This window comes from Trachypithecus francoisi, unplaced genomic scaffold (genome assembly GCF_009764315.1).
Source record: "Trachypithecus francoisi isolate TF-2019V2 unplaced genomic scaffold, Tfra_2.0 Contig01579, whole genome shotgun sequence".
Classification (NCBI taxonomy): domain Eukaryota; kingdom Metazoa; phylum Chordata; class Mammalia; order Primates; family Cercopithecidae; genus Trachypithecus; species Trachypithecus francoisi.
Window position 1 is genome coordinate 27,270,222 of NW_022681442.1, and position 17,739 is coordinate 27,287,960.

The following is a 17,739-nucleotide window of genomic DNA, read 5'->3' on the forward strand; positions in this document are numbered from 1 at the left end:
TGGAGTGGCGCCACCCGTAGCTCATGCCTGTAATCCCAACACTGGGAGGCTGAGGCGCACGGATCACCTGAGGTCGGGAGTTTGAGACCATCCTGACCAACATGGAGAAACCCCGTCTCTACTAAAAATACAAAAAATTAGCCAGGTGTGGTGGTGCATGCCTGTAATCCCAGCTACTCAGGAGGCTAAGGCAGGAGAATCGCTTGAACTAAGGAGGCGGAGGTTGCGGTGAGCCGAGATGGGGCCATTGCACTCCAGCCTGGTCAACAAGAGTGAAACTCCGTCTCAAAAAAAAAAAAAGATTGAAGTCCAGATTTTGCTGAAGATGATAATTTGGGGCTTTTCAGCATGGACTGTGGTAGAACCCTCAGAGTCATTTTAGGATGCTGAGATAGGAAATGCATTTTCATTTCTGTAGTGGGGCCTTAAGGAGACCCCATCGTTAGGCTGTCGATATCACATCAGAGAAGATGATCCCATGCAACCTGAACCCTTGGTAAAATAAAAGCATGCTATTATTCATATTAGTGAAGGAAAACATCAGACATAGCTTTATTGCTGACTTCTGCCCCCTTCAGAGCCCATAGTCACAGGCCTCAGGGCTGTTCTGTACGTAAAGCTCTAGGAAACCTTGCCAGTCCTTCTCACTGATGAGCAGGGCTGAGACTGTGGGATCTTTCTTCATGGCTGCCATCCACAGTTTAAGTTTTGGAGTGTGGTCTACACATCTATGGGAAGAGGAAAAAATGAAAGGTGTGAACTAGGTCAACTAGGATGACATCACAGAGTCTCCCATATGTCATTATTACTCTACAGTTTCATTTATTTCCCTTAAATATTTCATTAAAAATATTTTAAAATGCATGTAATAGAATATTCAATTTGAAAGACATTATAGAGGTTCCTTTTTTACCCAAGAGGAATGAGACTAGTGAAGCAACTTGTTAATGTGAGAACTTGCCCAAAGAGAGAAACTGACAATTTATTAAAATGAGAACAGGGAATACAATCAGGAATGTTCTGTGTTAATTATTCTACACCCAGATTATGACCAAAACTAACCCTGAATAGCTCTAATGTCCAAGAAGCGGGAGTAAGGCAAGGTGGCTGCCAAACTCAAAACAATTTGGAAAATAATGTGGAAATCTTACTGGTAAATGGGAGGTAACACTGGTCATACAATCAGGCAACAACATCCTTATAAAAATTTACAACCTTACAGATTTTTTTTTTTTTTTTGGATACAGTGTTGCTCTTGCCCAGGCTGGAGTTCAGTGACATGATCTCGGCTCACTGCAACCGCCTCCCAGGTTCAAGTGATTCTCCTGCCTCAGCCTCCCGAGTAGCTGAGATTACAGGTGTGCACCACAATGCCCAGCTAATTTTTGTATTTTAGTAGAGATGGGGTTTCACCAGATTGGCCAGGCTGGTCTCCAACTCCTGACCTCAGATGATCCACCCACCTCGGCCTCCCAAAGTGCTGGGCTTATAGGCATAAGCCACCGTACCCTTCCCCTTATGGATTTGTAATCAGGAAGGAAGGAGTAAATTTTAAAGCACTTTACTACATGTCACAGAAATCCCTGCCCCCTCCCAGTGATGGAGAGTAGTTAGTGTAGGTATATGACATGCCCTGGATAGTCCAAGAGTCCCGTCTGCTTGTTCTCATTCAGACCAGTTGTATTAAATATTTTAACTTCTGTTAAAAAGAAAGGTCAATATATACTATGCCAGCTGTCATCCTAAATTATGCACAAAATATTCAAATATCTTACTCATATAACTTCATTGCTTCCAGCCGTTCAAACCAGGGCCAGATGAGATAATCAATCATAGAGATAGAATTGCCACCAAAGAACGTCGTCTTCTTATTAGTCAGAACCTGAACATTAAACAGCATAAAAGTATTTATTATTTGTGCATGTAGTAAGACACTAGAAAGGCTGAAGGGAAATTCAGTAGAGCAGGTGAGAGAGGCAGTTTTTACTCCGATGTATCCAAGTTGGGTTTTTGTCTGTTTGATCAAAAAACTTAATTAAGCTTTAGAATCTGTTGGTCTGGGATGAAGCAAAACAATCGCAACATAAACTGGAAAACTGAAAAATAAAACAAGTCACAGAGTACAACATATCTGTAATACAAAGGACTGGTATTCAGAACATAGAAAGGATTCCTGGGAATCAGTAAGAAAAATGGCAAATAACCCATTAGAAAAATGAGCAAGACTTGATCTTCACAAAAGATGATGTCCAAATGACCAATTATCATTTGGAAAGGTGTTCAACTGCATTAGTCATTAGGGAAATGCAAATTAAAACCAAAATACAGTAACACTATACATCCATGAGAATGCCTAAAATGAACAAAATGAAGTTGGCAAGGGTATGGAACCACTGTCATAGAGGTGTAACTTGGTACAACCATGTTTTAAGAGTATGCATACTCTTATCACCGAGCAATTCTACTTGGAAATGTAACACATTTTCACCAAAAGATATGTATGTGAATGTTCACTGCAGCACTATTTGTAATAGCCCAAATGTGAAAATGCTTATTATCAAGAGTAGAATGGGTAAACTATAATACACTATACTTTGGAACACTGTATAAAGAATAGGAAAGAACTACAGCATAGATGAACCCACAAACCTAATATTGAATGAAAGCAGGCAGACCCAAAAAGATGCACATTATGAGTTCATTTGCATAAACTACAAAAAAGCCCAAACTAATATTTTGTTAGTTGATATGACTGCTGGTTCCATGACTGTGTTCACTTTGTGAAAATGTGTATGTTCTTATGCTTTGGGTACTTCCCTGTGTCAAAAATTAAAAATATTAACTTTTCCATATAAAATGCACAGTCTGCAGCTTATGATGGTTCAGTTTAAATTCTTTTCAACTTTACAATGGTGAAAAAGCAAGCATTCAGTAGAAACTGTGCTTTGAACTTTGAATTTTGCTCTTTTCCTGGGCTATCGATTTGCAGTATGATACTCTTGATGCTGGACAGCCACACCATCAGGAGAGTAAACAACCAATGCTCTAATGTGTGTTGTGTTGCCAACGTCTTTTGGATATGGATATTCAATAAATTATATGAAATATTCAACACTGTATAAATAGGTTTTTTGTTTGATGATTTTGCCTAATTGTAGGCTAACAAGTTTTCTGAGCACATTTAAAGCAGGCGAGGCTAAGCTATGATGCTCTGTAGGTTGGGTTTATTAAATGCATTTTCCACTTAACGATATTTTCAACTTACGATGGGTTTATTGGATGTAACCCCATTGTAAGTGCAAAAGCATTTGTACTTAAAATATACTGGAAATAGATTGGATTAACTACTAAACAGATGACAATCATTTGAAAACCAAACACAAATTGTATGTTTCTGAAATTTTAAGAAGGCGAATTGGTTACAGGGTTTGCCAAAGGGGGTGATTGAGAATATTATCTGACTATTTAAACCAACACCAAACTAATTTGTCCTTTATAAATAACCTCCATAGTTTTTTTCAATGCATAATATGCATTTTAGATTGCTTATATCTACCGATTGTGTTCTGTCTACTACTAAACTAATTATCTGAAGAATATGGACTGCATCTTACTTTCCAGCTCCCACACTGTTCAGCAGAAAAATATAAAGTACCAACATTGATTCCAGAAGAAATGTAAAACCGAAAAACCAGTTACCATTAAAGAAATCAAACTAGTAATGAAAAATCTACCCCTGTTAACACAGACACCAGGCTCAAAGGTTTTAAAGAAATACTAGTCCCTACCAAATGGTTTCAGAGATTAGAAAAACAGCTTAGTTACCCAACTCATTTTATGAGGTCAGAATATCCTTGATACCAAAAGCCAATAATGATACTATAAGAATAGAAAATTATAGGCCAATCTCATTTATGAATACACATACAAAACTCATTTATTAGCTAATTCTACAGTACATATAAAAATCCATAGAGAACAAGTAGGTTTTATCTTAGGAATGCTAGGATGGTTAAACATTAAAAAAAAAAAAAAAAAACCTGTCAGTAGCACCATATTCACCAGATTAACAGGAAAAAATTCTATGAACATTTCAATAGATGTAAAAGATGCAGAAAAAGCATTCAATAGAATTCAACATTTATGACTTTTTAAAAAATTAGCAAACTAGTAATAGAGGAGAACTTTATAATGAAAAAAAAGGTTTCTGAAAAACCTACAGCAAACGTCATATTACTGATAAGATGTTAAATGCATTCCCATAAAAGACGGGAACTATATCTTCTGTCAGCAAAAACTTCAGGCTTCGCATGAATGAAATATCTCAAGGCCAAGAGACAGACTCCAAGGCCCAAATGTCAGCTTTCCCCAAAAGAAGGTAAAATACATCTGGGCTTCCCTCAAGTGTCTGTACTGTTCATTGCAAACTTTTTCTGGTGGGAAATATTTAGTATGTAATACTAAGTGGACACAGGACACAGAAAAGAAAGCAGAACACAGAATGATATCTATGCTCTGATTAGAGCTACATTAATTTTTTAAAAATATATGGACAAGGACTGCAAACAAGCATGGAAAACTGGATACATAAAAGCTTGTGGAAATGTGGGGACAATTTCCTTTTTCCTTGTTACTTTAATGTTAACACAGCAGAATATTTTAAAGCAAGCCCATGACAAAGTATTTTTAGGTGTTTTGATTTATATCTTAAGCAGAACAGCTTTCTGCTTTATAACAGCAGTCTGTTAAATGTTTAGGGGAATTTTCCTAATTGCCATAAAGTGACTTGGGAAGTGGGAATATGAAGAAAAGAATAGGAGGAAAAGGAGGGTAGATATAGTTATCGTTTACTCTGATGGTAGCTAGGAGAAATGATTACCTCCTCTAGCTTGGTAAATTCTTTACGAAATTCTTCTTTTAGGCCAGCATGGTCTTCTTTATTTTGGCTTCTAATAAAGCTTCCTAGCAAGGATGGCACCTAGAAAGAGAATAATTTCTTAGTTTATCAGTTTACGGCTAACTATATCGGCCCCCCTCACATAAAAACATGATAGAACCCTCATAGTCCTGGTGTCACGGTGTTCCAGAAACATCAAGGGTGCACCAAGTTCCTGGGCTCGCAGAGGTAATGGACTGGTCTTAGGAACAGTTTTGTGGCCTAAAATGCTGGGTTGGTCAGGATTTTAGCAATTATAAGTAACAGAACCTACTTTGGCACGTTTAAGAAACAACTTTCTTTCCTTTTTTTTTTTGAAACGGAGTCATGCTCTGTCACCCAGGCTGGAATGCAGTGGCACGATCTCAGCTCACTGCAACCTCCATCACCCAGGCTCAAGTAATTCTGTCTCTGCCTCCTTAGTAGCTGAGATTATGGGCATGTGCCACTACGCCTGGCTAATTTTTGTGTTTTTAGTACAGCGGATAGGGATTCACCATACTGACCAGGCTGGTCTCGAATTCCTGACCTCAGGTGATCCGTCTGCCTCAGCCTCCCAAAGTGTTGGGATTACAGGTTTGAGCCACCACACCCGGCCAACACAACTTTCTTTAAAGGAGACTGAGTGGCTCATAGAATTATTGGGAGGCTGAACAAACAGGCTTGGAATTAAGACGGAACATCCCAAATTCATGCTGAGAACTGGCCTCATGGGAAGCGCCCACAGATGCTAGTGCAAGCTGAGCATTAGATGCTTCAGTTTGTGCGGCTGCCAGAAAGTAGAGTCTGAGATAACCGCTAACGCCACTGGCACTGATGCCATTTCTACTCGAGAATTTTATTTTGTAACCCACACTGCTGAAACCCAGAAGCTCTGCTGCCACTCTCACCAGCAGAACCAGTGGAGAGGTGAATATCTTAAACAGATATCCCACCAAGTCTGTTTCCTCACCTTGCTCGTTTCTGAATTGAACTCTATTGTGTGTGTCTGACAGGAAAAGCCTAGGTCACAAAACTTGGCCCCAACTGCAAAGAGCTAGGGTAGAGAATTTTTCTGATTTCTTTGTTGGGGAGGACACCAGGAGACTGTCCAAAAGGGACTGACTACCTAAAGACTTGACGGGTGTAGCATCAGATGCTTTAATGCTAATGATGGTGTTTATGTGTTTTAATACTTTGGTCTTCGGTATCATTTCATTGCAAGATGCAGAAGTCCACTCATCCTAGTTTAAGTAAACAGGCACTTGTAAAAATACAGAATCCCATGAAATCCCATCCACATCAGTTCAGCCTGCCTTCACTGGGACTGAAGGCTTTCAGGCAGCCCTTTCATCCACATTTCCATCTGGGTCTACCTGGTCTTTCATCTGTTTTTGCTTACATTTCTGCTCCATATTACTTTCCATACTTCAGTCCCTTTGCAATGCTTTAAATTTTTGCTCTTCTAAAAAATTATTTCTTAAGTGGCTTTGGTTTTCCTAGCCTCTGATGTTATATTTGAGCCCCAACGCTTAGTTGTCTTTACTGTCCTAACCTTTACTGTCTTAGTCTCTGTGTCTCATTTCCAGGTTCCCAGAGAGAAGATGACTGGCCCAGGTGTGGGGGTGGGGTACGTTTCTGTTCTGATGGGCTGTGGCCAGGAGAGCAAGGTCATATGTACATAAGGCCACCTCTCCTTTAAAAGCAAGTGGGGAAGTAAAGGTGGGCATCTTCAGCATTACTTCTAAAGCTCATTTTCTTTCTAGATAGTACAATGAATCTCTTGTGACTACTTTTTAAAATAGTAGCTTTATGTATGAAAGTAAAACTTCAAATGCCTAAAAGCTTTACTTTTAAAGCTCATTTTCTCTGACGTGTCCTACAAGTCCTTTCACGATCCAGTTCCTGTTTACCTCTCCAAAGTTACCCATTTTATCTCTTCTCCTGATACTTTATATTCCAGCCATACTAAAAAAAGTTTTCTAGAACTGGCACCAGACCAAAGAGATTTTTCTTAAAGAACCACTTAGGCTTATTTTTTTTGGTTGATATTGATGACTTCGTGTCTTGAAGCTGCATGCCTTTAACTTGTTACTACTTTGTAAAACTCTCCAACATCTTTCTTGAAAATGTCATGTTCCCTTTCATTATCTTTCACAGCAGCCACCTCTACTATTCTTTCACCCTCATCTAACTAAGCAGGTGACTCACTCTTCCTTTCCCGTTGGCTTCCCTTTATAATGTCTCCTAAAACAGAATGTTTTCCCTATAACTCTCTCTTAGGGCATTTCTTTAACCATCTTTTTCTCTAAAGATAATCCTTTATACATTGACCATACTACCAAGGTGACAATATTATAGGCATATAATCAGACATGCTATTCTTGGTGTCTAAACACACATCTGTTAGTTATTTCTTTGTTAATATTGTTTGTGCTAATCCACAATGTTGATGCTAAATAAGGTACAAACAGTTCTCCAGGAATGCCATTTATTCCGTCATCTGAGTAGCTGCTCGCTGCTTGATGCTATGGCTATAAGGACAAGAACTAACTAGTTACTGTGTGTCAGACTCTGCTCTAGGTGTTTTATATTAACTGATTTTTATCTTATGAGGTGGGGACAATTACTATACCCATTTTACCAATGATGAACGGAGAGGCAAAGTAATAAGTAACTTGCTCAGAGTCACAAGAAAGTAGCAGAGCCAGTCACAAAACTAGGCAGAGAACTAACAGTGATCAAAACACAGCCCTCACCCTCAAGGAGCTCACAACCCCAGTGCAGTACATAGGCAAGAAGATAGGCAAAAGTTCACACAGATGGGAACTCAGAAGCTAGAGCACTAACCAGCCTGACAAGCTCCTGAAAGGCAGCAGTGTCTGAACAGACATGTGAAAAATGATGTGGAGATAACCAGGCACGGTGAGAAGTGGGAAGAATCTGACAGCAAGAATTGAGAGAGAAAGGGGCGAATTTGGGAATTCTGAGAAAAGTTTAGTATGGCTGGCATATATAAAGTGTCAGGAGAAGAGTGAAAAGGGATAATTTTGGAGGTAAACAGGAACTGGATCGTGAAAGGACTTGCAGGACACTCAGAGCTGACAAGTATATTCCTGTTTTGTTTTTCTCTCCCAAATCACTGAACTATAAATGGCAGCACAGATTTCGCTTTTAAAAAACAGATTTTTCAAATAGGAGCTGAAATTTCTTATGCACAAACCTTAGAAAACAACTCTAAGATCATCTTCTGGCAAGCTTTCTCATAGGGGTCATCCGGCAACAGCTTCTTCCCTGGGTATGCTTCATCCAGGTACTCACAGGTGATGGGAGACTCATAGATCAGCTGACCCTGACTGTTTTCCAGAACTGGCACCAGACCAAAGGGATTTTTCTTAAAGAACCACTCAGGCTTATTTTTCAGGTTGATATTGATGACTTCATGCCTGAAAGACACATAGGACACTATGAAGAGAGGGAAACAACTTTTGTGCTTTTGGATAAATCCTCTTTGCCATCCACTTAGCTGATCAAGCCCCAAATTTAGGAGTCTGCCTAGATTCCTTCCATTCTAGTTTTTTATTTTATGAATTTGACTACTTTTGATATACCTTTTAAGTACAATCATGCAGTATTTGTCTTTCTGTGTCTGGCTTATTTTACTTAGCATAATGTCTGCAAGGTCCACCCATGTTGTCACGTATTGCAGAATTTCCTTCCTTTTTAGGTGGAATAGCATTACCACATTTTCTTTATCCATTCATCTGCTGATGGACATTGACATTATGCTGTTATGAACAGTGCTGCAGTCTACATGAGAGTGCTAATATCTCTTTGAGAATTTGATTTCATTTAATTTGGGTATATACCCAGTAGTGAGATTGCTGAATCATATAGTAGTTCTATTTTTAATTTTTTGAAGAACATCTATACTGTTTTCCATAGCAGCTGTACCATTTTACATTCCCGCCAACAGTGCGAACGGTGTTCAAGGGTTCTGATTTCTATACATCCTTGCTAATACTTTTTGTCTTTTTTAATTATAGTCATCTTGACAAGTGTGAGGTTATTATGTGATTTTGATTTGCATTTTCTTGATGATTAGTGATAAGCACTTTTTCATATATGTGTTGCCCATTTTTATGTCCTCTGAAGAAATGTCTATTTTTTTAATTTTTAATTTTTTTTTTAACGCTCTGTCTCCCAGGCTGGAGTGCAGTGGCTTGATCACAAAGCGATCCTCCTACCTCCCGAGTAGTTGGGACCACAGGCATGCACCACCACGCCCAGCTAATTTTTTTGTAGAGACAGGATCCTGCCATGTTGCCAAGGCTGGTCTTGAACTCCTGGGCTCAAGTGATCTGCCTGCCTTGGGGTTATAGGTGTGAGCTACCATGCCCAGCCTGAGAAATGTCTATTTAAGATCTTAGCCCATGTTAGATTCAGGTTTTTTCATTCTTGAGTTGTAGAGATTCCTTATGTATTTTGGAGATTAACCCCTTACCAGATATGTGGTTTGCAAGTACTTTCTCCTATTCCATAGGTTGCCTTTTTGCTCTGTTAATCATTTCCTTTGCTGTGTGGAAGCTTTTTGTTTGATGTAGTCCCATGTGTTTATTTTTGGTTTTGTTGCCCGGTCTTTGGTGTCATGTCCAGGAAATCATTGCCAAGGCCAGTGTCATGAAGCTTTTCCCCTATTTTTCTTCTACACATTGGCCTTTTTTATATTCCTTGAATTTGCCAAATGTGTTTTCACCTTAGAGTCTTTGCACCTGATGGTCCTCTGCCTCCTCTGCCTGCCTTTTCCTAGGTCTTCCCAGGTCAAACACACATCCCCAGGCCCTCCCTGACCACAGCTCTGAAGTTGCTGAGCAGCTTCTATTACATGATTATCATGTTTTACTTTCTTCATTGAACGGATAATATGTATCTGAAATTACTTTGCTCACTTATTTACAAGTTTATTAAGTTATCTTTCTAGAATGTAAGCTGCACGAAAGGTGGGATCTTGTGTATCTGTTCATAGTAATAAACAAACATGTAAATGAGCAAAATGCTAAATAGATATAAATACTCTGAAGAAAATAAAAAGTTTCAGATAAGGACTCAGTAAATATTTTTGTTTTGAAATATTTCATATGAATGAATGAATATATCAGTGGAAATGCTTCAAAATTGTCAATAAGATACTCCATTTATGGCTAAGAGGTATCTTAGTTATAAATTATATGAGGCAACTAATTGAATTGTGTCCACTACCCACTATATGAAAACCAACATAAAATTCAATTTATTAGCTAATTTGAGTAAAAAGTTTCTTGGTTTTTACAAAGATATTAAAGAATACTTAAAATCCACCCACAAGGTCAGGTGTGGTAGCTCAATCTGTAATCCCAGAACTTTCAGAGGCTGAAGTGGGCGGATTGCTTAAACCCAGGAGTTCAAGACCAGCCTAGGCAACATGGTGAAACCCTATCTCTACAAAAACTATAAAAATTAGCCAAGTGTGGTGGCACTCACCTGTAATCCCAGCTACTCTGGATGCTGAGGTGAGAAGATCACTTGAGGCCTGGAGGCAGAGGTTGCAGTGAGCCATGATTGCACCACTGCATTCTAGCCTGGGTGACAGGGTGAGACCCTGTCTCGAAAAAAAAAAAAAAAACCAACAATCCACCCACAAAATAAGCTTTCAGATTAAATCTCCATGCACTGATTTTTTTAAAAAAATGTTGTCTAAGTAAATCGTACAAAGTAAACCAAAAAGGAAGAAAACAGGTGAAGTCCAGGATATAGTCAGATTGTATTTAGGTCTCTCTTGTATGCTGCCTGAGACGGTAGAGGAACTTAGAGAAAAGAGCCAGGTCTATATGATCATCAAGGCTGAATAAATGTTCAACAGAACAAATTGCTAAAAAAAAAATAGACACCAGTACCTTTTGTTTTCTATTTTCCCATCCACAGCTGTAGCTAGAACAGCGTTTCATTTAAGGATTTAAATACATAATCCCCCATGGAAACAAAGGAACATCCAATTTGAACATGAGCACAGATGTGTGTATAATTTAAAAGGTTCATGTGCTGACAGAATACTGGACACTTAGGTACCAGCCATTGCAAAAAAAAAAAAAAAATGGCTCCTTGCCAAAGAATTATCAACATTTTTGAACTATGAAACAAACAAAAACTTTTGTTACTATGAAAACAAAAGGCAGATCCTGGGCTTTTGTTCTTAAAAAAAAAAAGTATCTCGGAACACACATGCATTTTGGTAACCTGGCATCGTGAGCCAGCAAGTCTATACACCTGCCACAGCAAGTTGGAAATCGTGCTTTGTTAAATCATACCATGTGGTTAGAATCTAGTACTTTCCCAGTAAAAGCCTCCTAGGGGCTCAAGCTTAAAACTGGTCTATTAATGTAATAGACCTTTGTTGTTTGCACTGCCTGGAAGCTGTTAACTACCCTCTTCCTCCCTTCTACCCACACTATTATGGGAAGATAGTTCCAATGTTCTATCTGCCCCAGTAAATAAGGTAGGATTGTTTCAGACTAAAGGTCCAGGGTGAAGCAGATAATCCAGGACTTTGTGCCTCTGAATCCAGCTGTGTCATGCTCCTGGACTTTTCAATTAAATGAGTACCAAAAAAGGTCTTTTTCAATTTCGATTAAATTAGATTTCTCTTAGTACAATAAAAGAGTTCTATTACAGCAAATATGACAGTGTTTTTGATAAACATTACTGAATAGTAAGTATTCTATGTGTTCAGAATCATAATCTCATCCAAATGAGAGGCATTGCTTAGTGAAGTAATGATGAATCCCCTTCAAATGTATTTTTTAAATGCATTTTACCTTTCTTTTAGGGAAAATAATTGCCGACTCCTAAAGATTCTCCCCTTAGAAAAGTAAAATTAGTTCACAAACACTGAACACACAGAAAATTTTTAAGAATGGGTTTTTTTTTTTAAACTTCCACAGAGCCTTCCACACCACAGGTATCTAATAAATGTCTAATCAATAGACATTCAGAGGTCATGGGAAAGGAAGTGGTTCCATTGGGTACTTGGTGTCAGAGAAAAGCCAAGTGACTGTTGCACATGTCCTGTGGATAGCCCGTAAGTCAAAAACTACGCTAATTTCAAAACAGGCTCTGCAGAAGGATGAGCTAGACAGACACTTCCCTCTGTTTGACTCAACCAACAGCCCAATCCACAGGAATATGTGCAGTAAACTCAGCACTACTCTAGGAGGGTCAGGGTCTAAACTCTGCTGTACTGGGGTAAATTACTATTCTAGGAGGGAACAATACATTCAGAATAACAACTAACAGTTAAGCTGGAATAAGAATGGGGAATCGGCCGGGCGCGGTGGCTCAAGCCTGTAATCCCAGCACTTTGGGAGGCCGAGACGGGCGGATCACGAGGTCAGGAAATCGAGACCATCCTGGCCAACACGGTGAAACCCCGTCTCTACTAAAAATACAAAAACTAGCCGGGCGAGGTGGCGGGCGCCTGTAGTCCCAGCTACTCGGGAGGCTGAGGCAGGAGAATGGCGTAAACCTGGGAGACGGAGCTTGCAGTGAGCTGAGATCCGGCCACTGCACTCCAGTCCGGGCGACAGAGCGAGACTCCGCCTCAAAAAAAAAAAAAAAAAAAAAAGAATGGGGAATCACAGTAGGGCGAAAGCAAAAGGGCTCTGGACCAGGAATTTGCGACCTACCAAAGCTGAAAGAGCTGCTGCCGGTTATTACCCGGGCAAATCACTAACATCACTGGAGCCTCAGCTTTTCTAATCCATTAAATGGTTGGTTAATCTAAATGAGGTGTCCTAGACCTGGAGTCTTGTCCTAGACTGCTGGAATCTGTGGCCTATTTTTCCTAGGGGAAGGGTCTATACCTTGCTGTCTTCCAAAGGGCCGAGAATAATGTGCAGTAAAGGACGCTGGCGGGAGGCGGGTAGAAGGGGGCTGAGACCCCACCCCACCCCGCCGCCTGCAGCAAGGTCCCGGACAGCTCGGGGAGCGTCCCCCGCCTGGGTGCCAACCTGATTCCCTTGGCCTTCAGGACCAGAAGCGTCCTCTCAGCAAACGGGCAGAACCTCATGCTGTAGACGCGGATCGAGCCCTCCGAGACCGGCCCCGGGGGCGCGCTTCCTGCCGGGGAGAAGCGAAGGCGATTACGGCCCAGAGAGGTGTCGAGACCCCCCGTATCCCACGGCCCCCGCGTCCCACTGCAGCTCCGACCCCTTCCCCGCCGGTGGGGCGCTCCCGGGAGGCTGGTCTCCCGGAGCAGCCTCGAACATGCCGCCGGGGGTCGCCGAGATCACCCCTCTTCGCGGCGGGCAGGCCTCACCTTTCCCCAGGCTCCTGGCAGACTCCCCGGACATCGTGGCGCAGCGCAGGCCGAGCTCCTCTGGGGTGCAGGCGATTCAGGAAGTAGGTCGCCCGTCCTTCCCGTCCTCCTTCCCTCCCGCGCTTCCTCCGTGGCTCAAAAGTGCCTGCCCCAGGCGGCCGCCAGCTCCACCCGGTGTGCCTTCCCGGCTTTATGGGGTAGCCCTTAAAATAGCTTAAGGGGCTGTGTCAAAGCATCTCGCTGGCCAAGAGATGCACCCACAGGGAGATGCACAAAAGTTCTAAATGCTCAGAGTCATCCCTCCGCCCCCGAAAGAAGGGGTCTCCACTCCGCCCTCCATGAGGCTCCACGTCTGACCCTGGCCCTGACCTCCCTTCTGTGGCACTGACCTCGAAGCACCACCCGCTCCGTCCCAAGGCTTCATGACTTCAGAGCCTGTGGCCCGAACTCATGGCTCACTCACCGGTCCAGAGCATTCTCTCCAAAGGCTCCTGTTAGCTTGTGAAGGGAAAAGAAAAATCTCTGGACCCCAAACTTACTATGCCAAAGGGAAGAGTCAAGCTTGGAAACTGAGTCAGGCAATACTGCCTCCCATTTTATTCCTAAATAGATAGCTACAAAGATCAAAGGCCACACACCTCCCCAAGGGGCTTGTTTACAAGGAAATTCCTTGTGGGCCCCCAAGATCTTTACTCTAAAACAGATCAGTTGAATTTCATCCTGGCAATGTAAACTAACGGATTATCTTCCCAAGTACGGGACAAAGACAGGTCTAGGAGTCATCCTTCCTCTCGCTGGAGAAAAATGCATATTTGACTGCTTCCTCTACCCTCTATTTAATCTTGTAAAAATGCAGATTCACCAAGCACTAGCATAATTGACTATTCCTCTACGACCTCCTTTCACGAATGTAACATGTACATTCAGTGAATGCTGATCAAAGGCCCCAAAGAATGCAACTACTTGCCCCTTTTATCTACCTTCCCTTTTTTCTTTCTTTCCACTTTCCCCAACTGCCTGCTCTTTCCCCTTTAAATATTGAAGTCCTCAAGCCCTCTTTGGAAAGAGCACAGATCACAGATGCTCCTGTGATTTTGTGTTCCTTTTTCTCAGATGTGTCCTCAAACCTGGTAAAATAAACCTCTGAAAGGATTGAGACTCACCTTGGTCATTTCCTTTGATTTACAAGCTCATGTATGCCTCGCTGCAGGGTTGCCCAGCCACCTGGACAGGCTTTTCCTTTTTCTGTCAGTACTAGCTTAACGTGACTACTGGGAGGGCCTCTGTCCCTACTGTCACCTGTAGGATACATCCTTTTCATTTTAACCCACAGGAGACAGCACAAACCTGGATATCATCAACCTCAAAATAATGGTGCTGCTTTCAAAACTCTCCCACTTACTAAACATTTGTGTTTGAAGCCCTGGTAATGTAACTGAGTACTCCCGTTTTTCTAAGAGATAGAGGATGAGTTATGTTTTACATTATTTGTTTCTCCTATCTTTCTCTTTCCTCCTTTCTCCCTGTTCACCACTTCCTACTTAGCTCTTTAGAAATGTGATTATCATCTTTGACCTTCCCTTCACTGACACTCCCTACAGGACAAGCTTATCTAACTGGGTGTTTACTTAAAAGCTCCAGAGCAGGACTCTCACCCACCAGGAGACTGCCTCCAGAGATAACAGTCAATTTACATCCAAAAGTATCCCTGAGACAAGTCCACTTTACAAATGACTTCTGCCTATAATGGCACCACCCAGTTGATAAAGCACCACAGTGAGTCGTGCAAACTCCCACCCACTCGCTCCCTCCCCAGCGTGCAATTCATACCAACTCCCCCCTTTAAAAGCCCCCGCTTTCTGCCCCAGAAGCGAAGTGGTACTCTTAAGGCAGGAAGCCTGTTTTTATTCCCCTAAGCTAGCTTTGGAATGAAAAATCACTTTCTTTATACCAGACTTTGCTTTTCTTATTAATAATTGGACTCTGAAAGCGGCCAGCAACTGAACCTGCATTTCAGTTAAATAAGGGCACAGGCTCAGAATCAAGCAGGTGAGATTAATGAATTTAGTCTTGGGTCTGGGAATAAAGGTCTGGCCAGAGAGTCCTCTCAAACAGCTCTTTTAACTTAGGGGTCAGGAAAGAGGGGTTCCAGGGCCATCATACAGATGAGGAAAACGTCTATTCAATGATTTCCCTGTTTGCCTAGATTCGAAAGCTGGTAACTCCTTGGGGTGGGATGGGGGTAGATGTCTATTTTTATTTTGATTAGCCCTATTACGGGAGGAGTAGAGAATGAGGTGAAAATCACCAAGTCTTGGAGCAGCCTGCCTGTTTTAATCCTGGCTCCACCCCTGTATTCAGTTGCTAGGACTAGGGTAACAAAGTACTGCAGAGTGGCTTAAACAACAGAAGTGTGTTGCCTCAGTTCTAGAGGCTACAAGTCCAAGATGAAGGTGTTGGCAGGACTGCTGCCTTCTGAGGAGGGAGTCTTTAGGGAGTCTGTTCCATGCCTCTCTCCCAGCTTCTGGTGGTTTGAGGGAACCTTTGATGTCCCTTGGAGTGCAGAAGCACCACCCACCCCGTCTGTGGCTTCATTTTCATTCACACTCCATTATGACCTCATTTTAATTTAGTTACATCTGTAACAACCCTATTTCCAAATAAGGTCACATACTGGGGTACTGGGGATTAGGACATCAATGTATGAAACTGGGGGGAGCACAATTCAACCCGTAACAACCACTTATTAACTGTGAACATGGGCAAGTCACTAATCTCAGTGTGTTTCAGTTCCCTCACCTGTAAAATAAGGTGGAAAACGTGTTATGCCTCCTGTATAGATGTTACGGGAAAGGGGTCCTGATCCAGACCCAAGAGAGGGTTCTTGGATCTCGCATAAGAAAGAATTCAGGCCGGGCGCGGTGGCTCAAGCCTGTAATCCCAGCACTTTGGGAGGCCGAGGCGGGCGGATCACGAGGTCAGGAGATCGAGACCATCCTGGCGAACACTGTGAAACCCCGTCTCTACTAAAAAATACAAAAAACTAGCCGGGCGAGGTGGCGGGCGTCTGTAGTCCCAGCTACTCGGGAGGCTGAGGCAGGAGAATGGCGTGAACCCGGAGGCGGAGCTTGCAGTGAGCTGAGATCCGGCCACTGCACTCCAGCCCCGGCGACAGAGCAAGACTCTGTCTCAAAAAAAAAAAAAAAAAAAAAAGAAAGAATTCAGAGCGAGTCCACCGTGCAAAACAAAAACGTTTATTAAGAAAATAAAGTGGTGAAAAACAGCTAACTACTACGGAGTAGGGTGTTCCCGAAAGTAAGAGGACGAAGGCGCCCACCCCAGGTACAATGCCTATCATGGGGAGATGTGCTCTGCTACAAGGGTTTGTGATAAAGGATTAATTTTCATAATTACTATGTTTTGCAAGAATCAATATTATTATCTTTAAAGCAAAATTAGGAATGCTCTTGTTCTCAAGATATCAGGATATCTAGACATTCCCAAGTCTGAATCTGTTTAGTAAACATTATCAATCTGTTCCCTTAACCATAAACATCTAGAGGCTAGGAATACCTTTCTGGGAATGCGGCTCAGCAAGTCCCAGCTTCATCTTCCTAGCCCTCACTCAAGATAGAGTCACTCTGGTTCAAACGTCTCTGACATAGTTTGTGGCAGGATTAAATTAGTTACTATACAGAAAGTGTAATGCCCAGACCGTTTATTCCCCAAAGAAGACCACCAGAGTCCAGAGTCAAAGCCAAACGGCAAAGATCTTTACTGCAAGTTCGAACTTGGTCCCTCCGTTCCACAGCATACAAGAGGGCCCTGAACGATGCATGTGCTCGCTTTTTATAGCCCGATGTAAACAGGATATGTAAGGTTACAGAGAAACAAGGGAATTCTTTGGGTTACAGCATTACAATTGGTTAACATTTTAAGTTATACATTTAGCAGGTTTTTTTATTGGTTCCCGCGCTTTCAGTAAAACCACTCCACAAACGGTTGTGACATTATCAGGGACTCTCCAGGTGGTGTTTTTCTAAAGTTGAGACAAATGGAGGAATGTTTGCACTGGGCCCAGGAAGTTGAGACAAATGGAGGAATGTTTGCACTGGGCCCAGGACTGAGATATATGTTTGCTTTCTTACAAAAGCACTTAGAGCAGCACTTGGCATAGAATATGTTAAATAAATGTGATCACTACATATTTTTATTTAATTTAGTAAATAGGCAAGAAATGGATATAAAGTTTTAAAAATTGACCATGTTTTTGCTAAAATGTGGGCACTGCTTAACTCTTTTTAAGGAAATTGACTTTTTAGCACATTAATGACTTCATGCAAATAACCTTGTAAATTTAAACTTGGCAAGGCAAAACCTCTGAATGGCCAAACAAAAAAATTTCACATCAAGGTATTACTTTAAAAGTTTTACTTGGAATGACCTGTCCCGTAATTTAGTATGAATAATATAA

General features: G+C 41.6%; 1 protein-coding gene across 1 annotated transcript; it reads right to left on the reverse strand.

Annotated features, from left to right (window-relative positions):
- Positions 1 to 518: 518 nt before the first annotated feature.
- On the reverse strand, positions 519 to 13,908 carry GSTO1 (glutathione S-transferase omega 1). The gene is made up of 6 exons (XM_033183557.1): positions 13,266 to 13,908; positions 12,958 to 13,066; positions 8,139 to 8,361; positions 4,880 to 4,978; positions 1,776 to 1,882; positions 519 to 728 (listed from the first exon to the last, which is right to left on the reverse strand). The coding sequence occupies exons 1-6, from the start codon at positions 13,297 to 13,299 to the stop codon at positions 575 to 577; spliced, it is 726 nt and encodes a 241-aa protein (XP_033039448.1). The 5' UTR covers positions 13,300 to 13,908; the 3' UTR covers positions 519 to 574.
- Between the last annotated feature and the right edge of the window lie 3,831 nt (positions 13,909 to 17,739).

Excerpts from the sequence above, each read along its gene's own strand:
- GSTO1 (XM_033183557.1), bottom strand. The coding sequence starts at position 13,299 with ATGTCCGGGGAGTCTGCCAGGAGCCTGGGGAAAG. Across the intron at positions 4,979-8,138 it reads TCTTAGAGTTGTTTTCTAAG|GTGCCATCCTTGCTAGGAAG; the intron begins GTTTGTGCATAA and ends TTCTCTTTCTAG. Across the intron at positions 729-1,775 it reads GAAGCAATGAAGTTATATGA|ATGTGTAGACCACACTCCAA; the intron begins GTAAGATATTTG and ends CTCTTCCCATAG.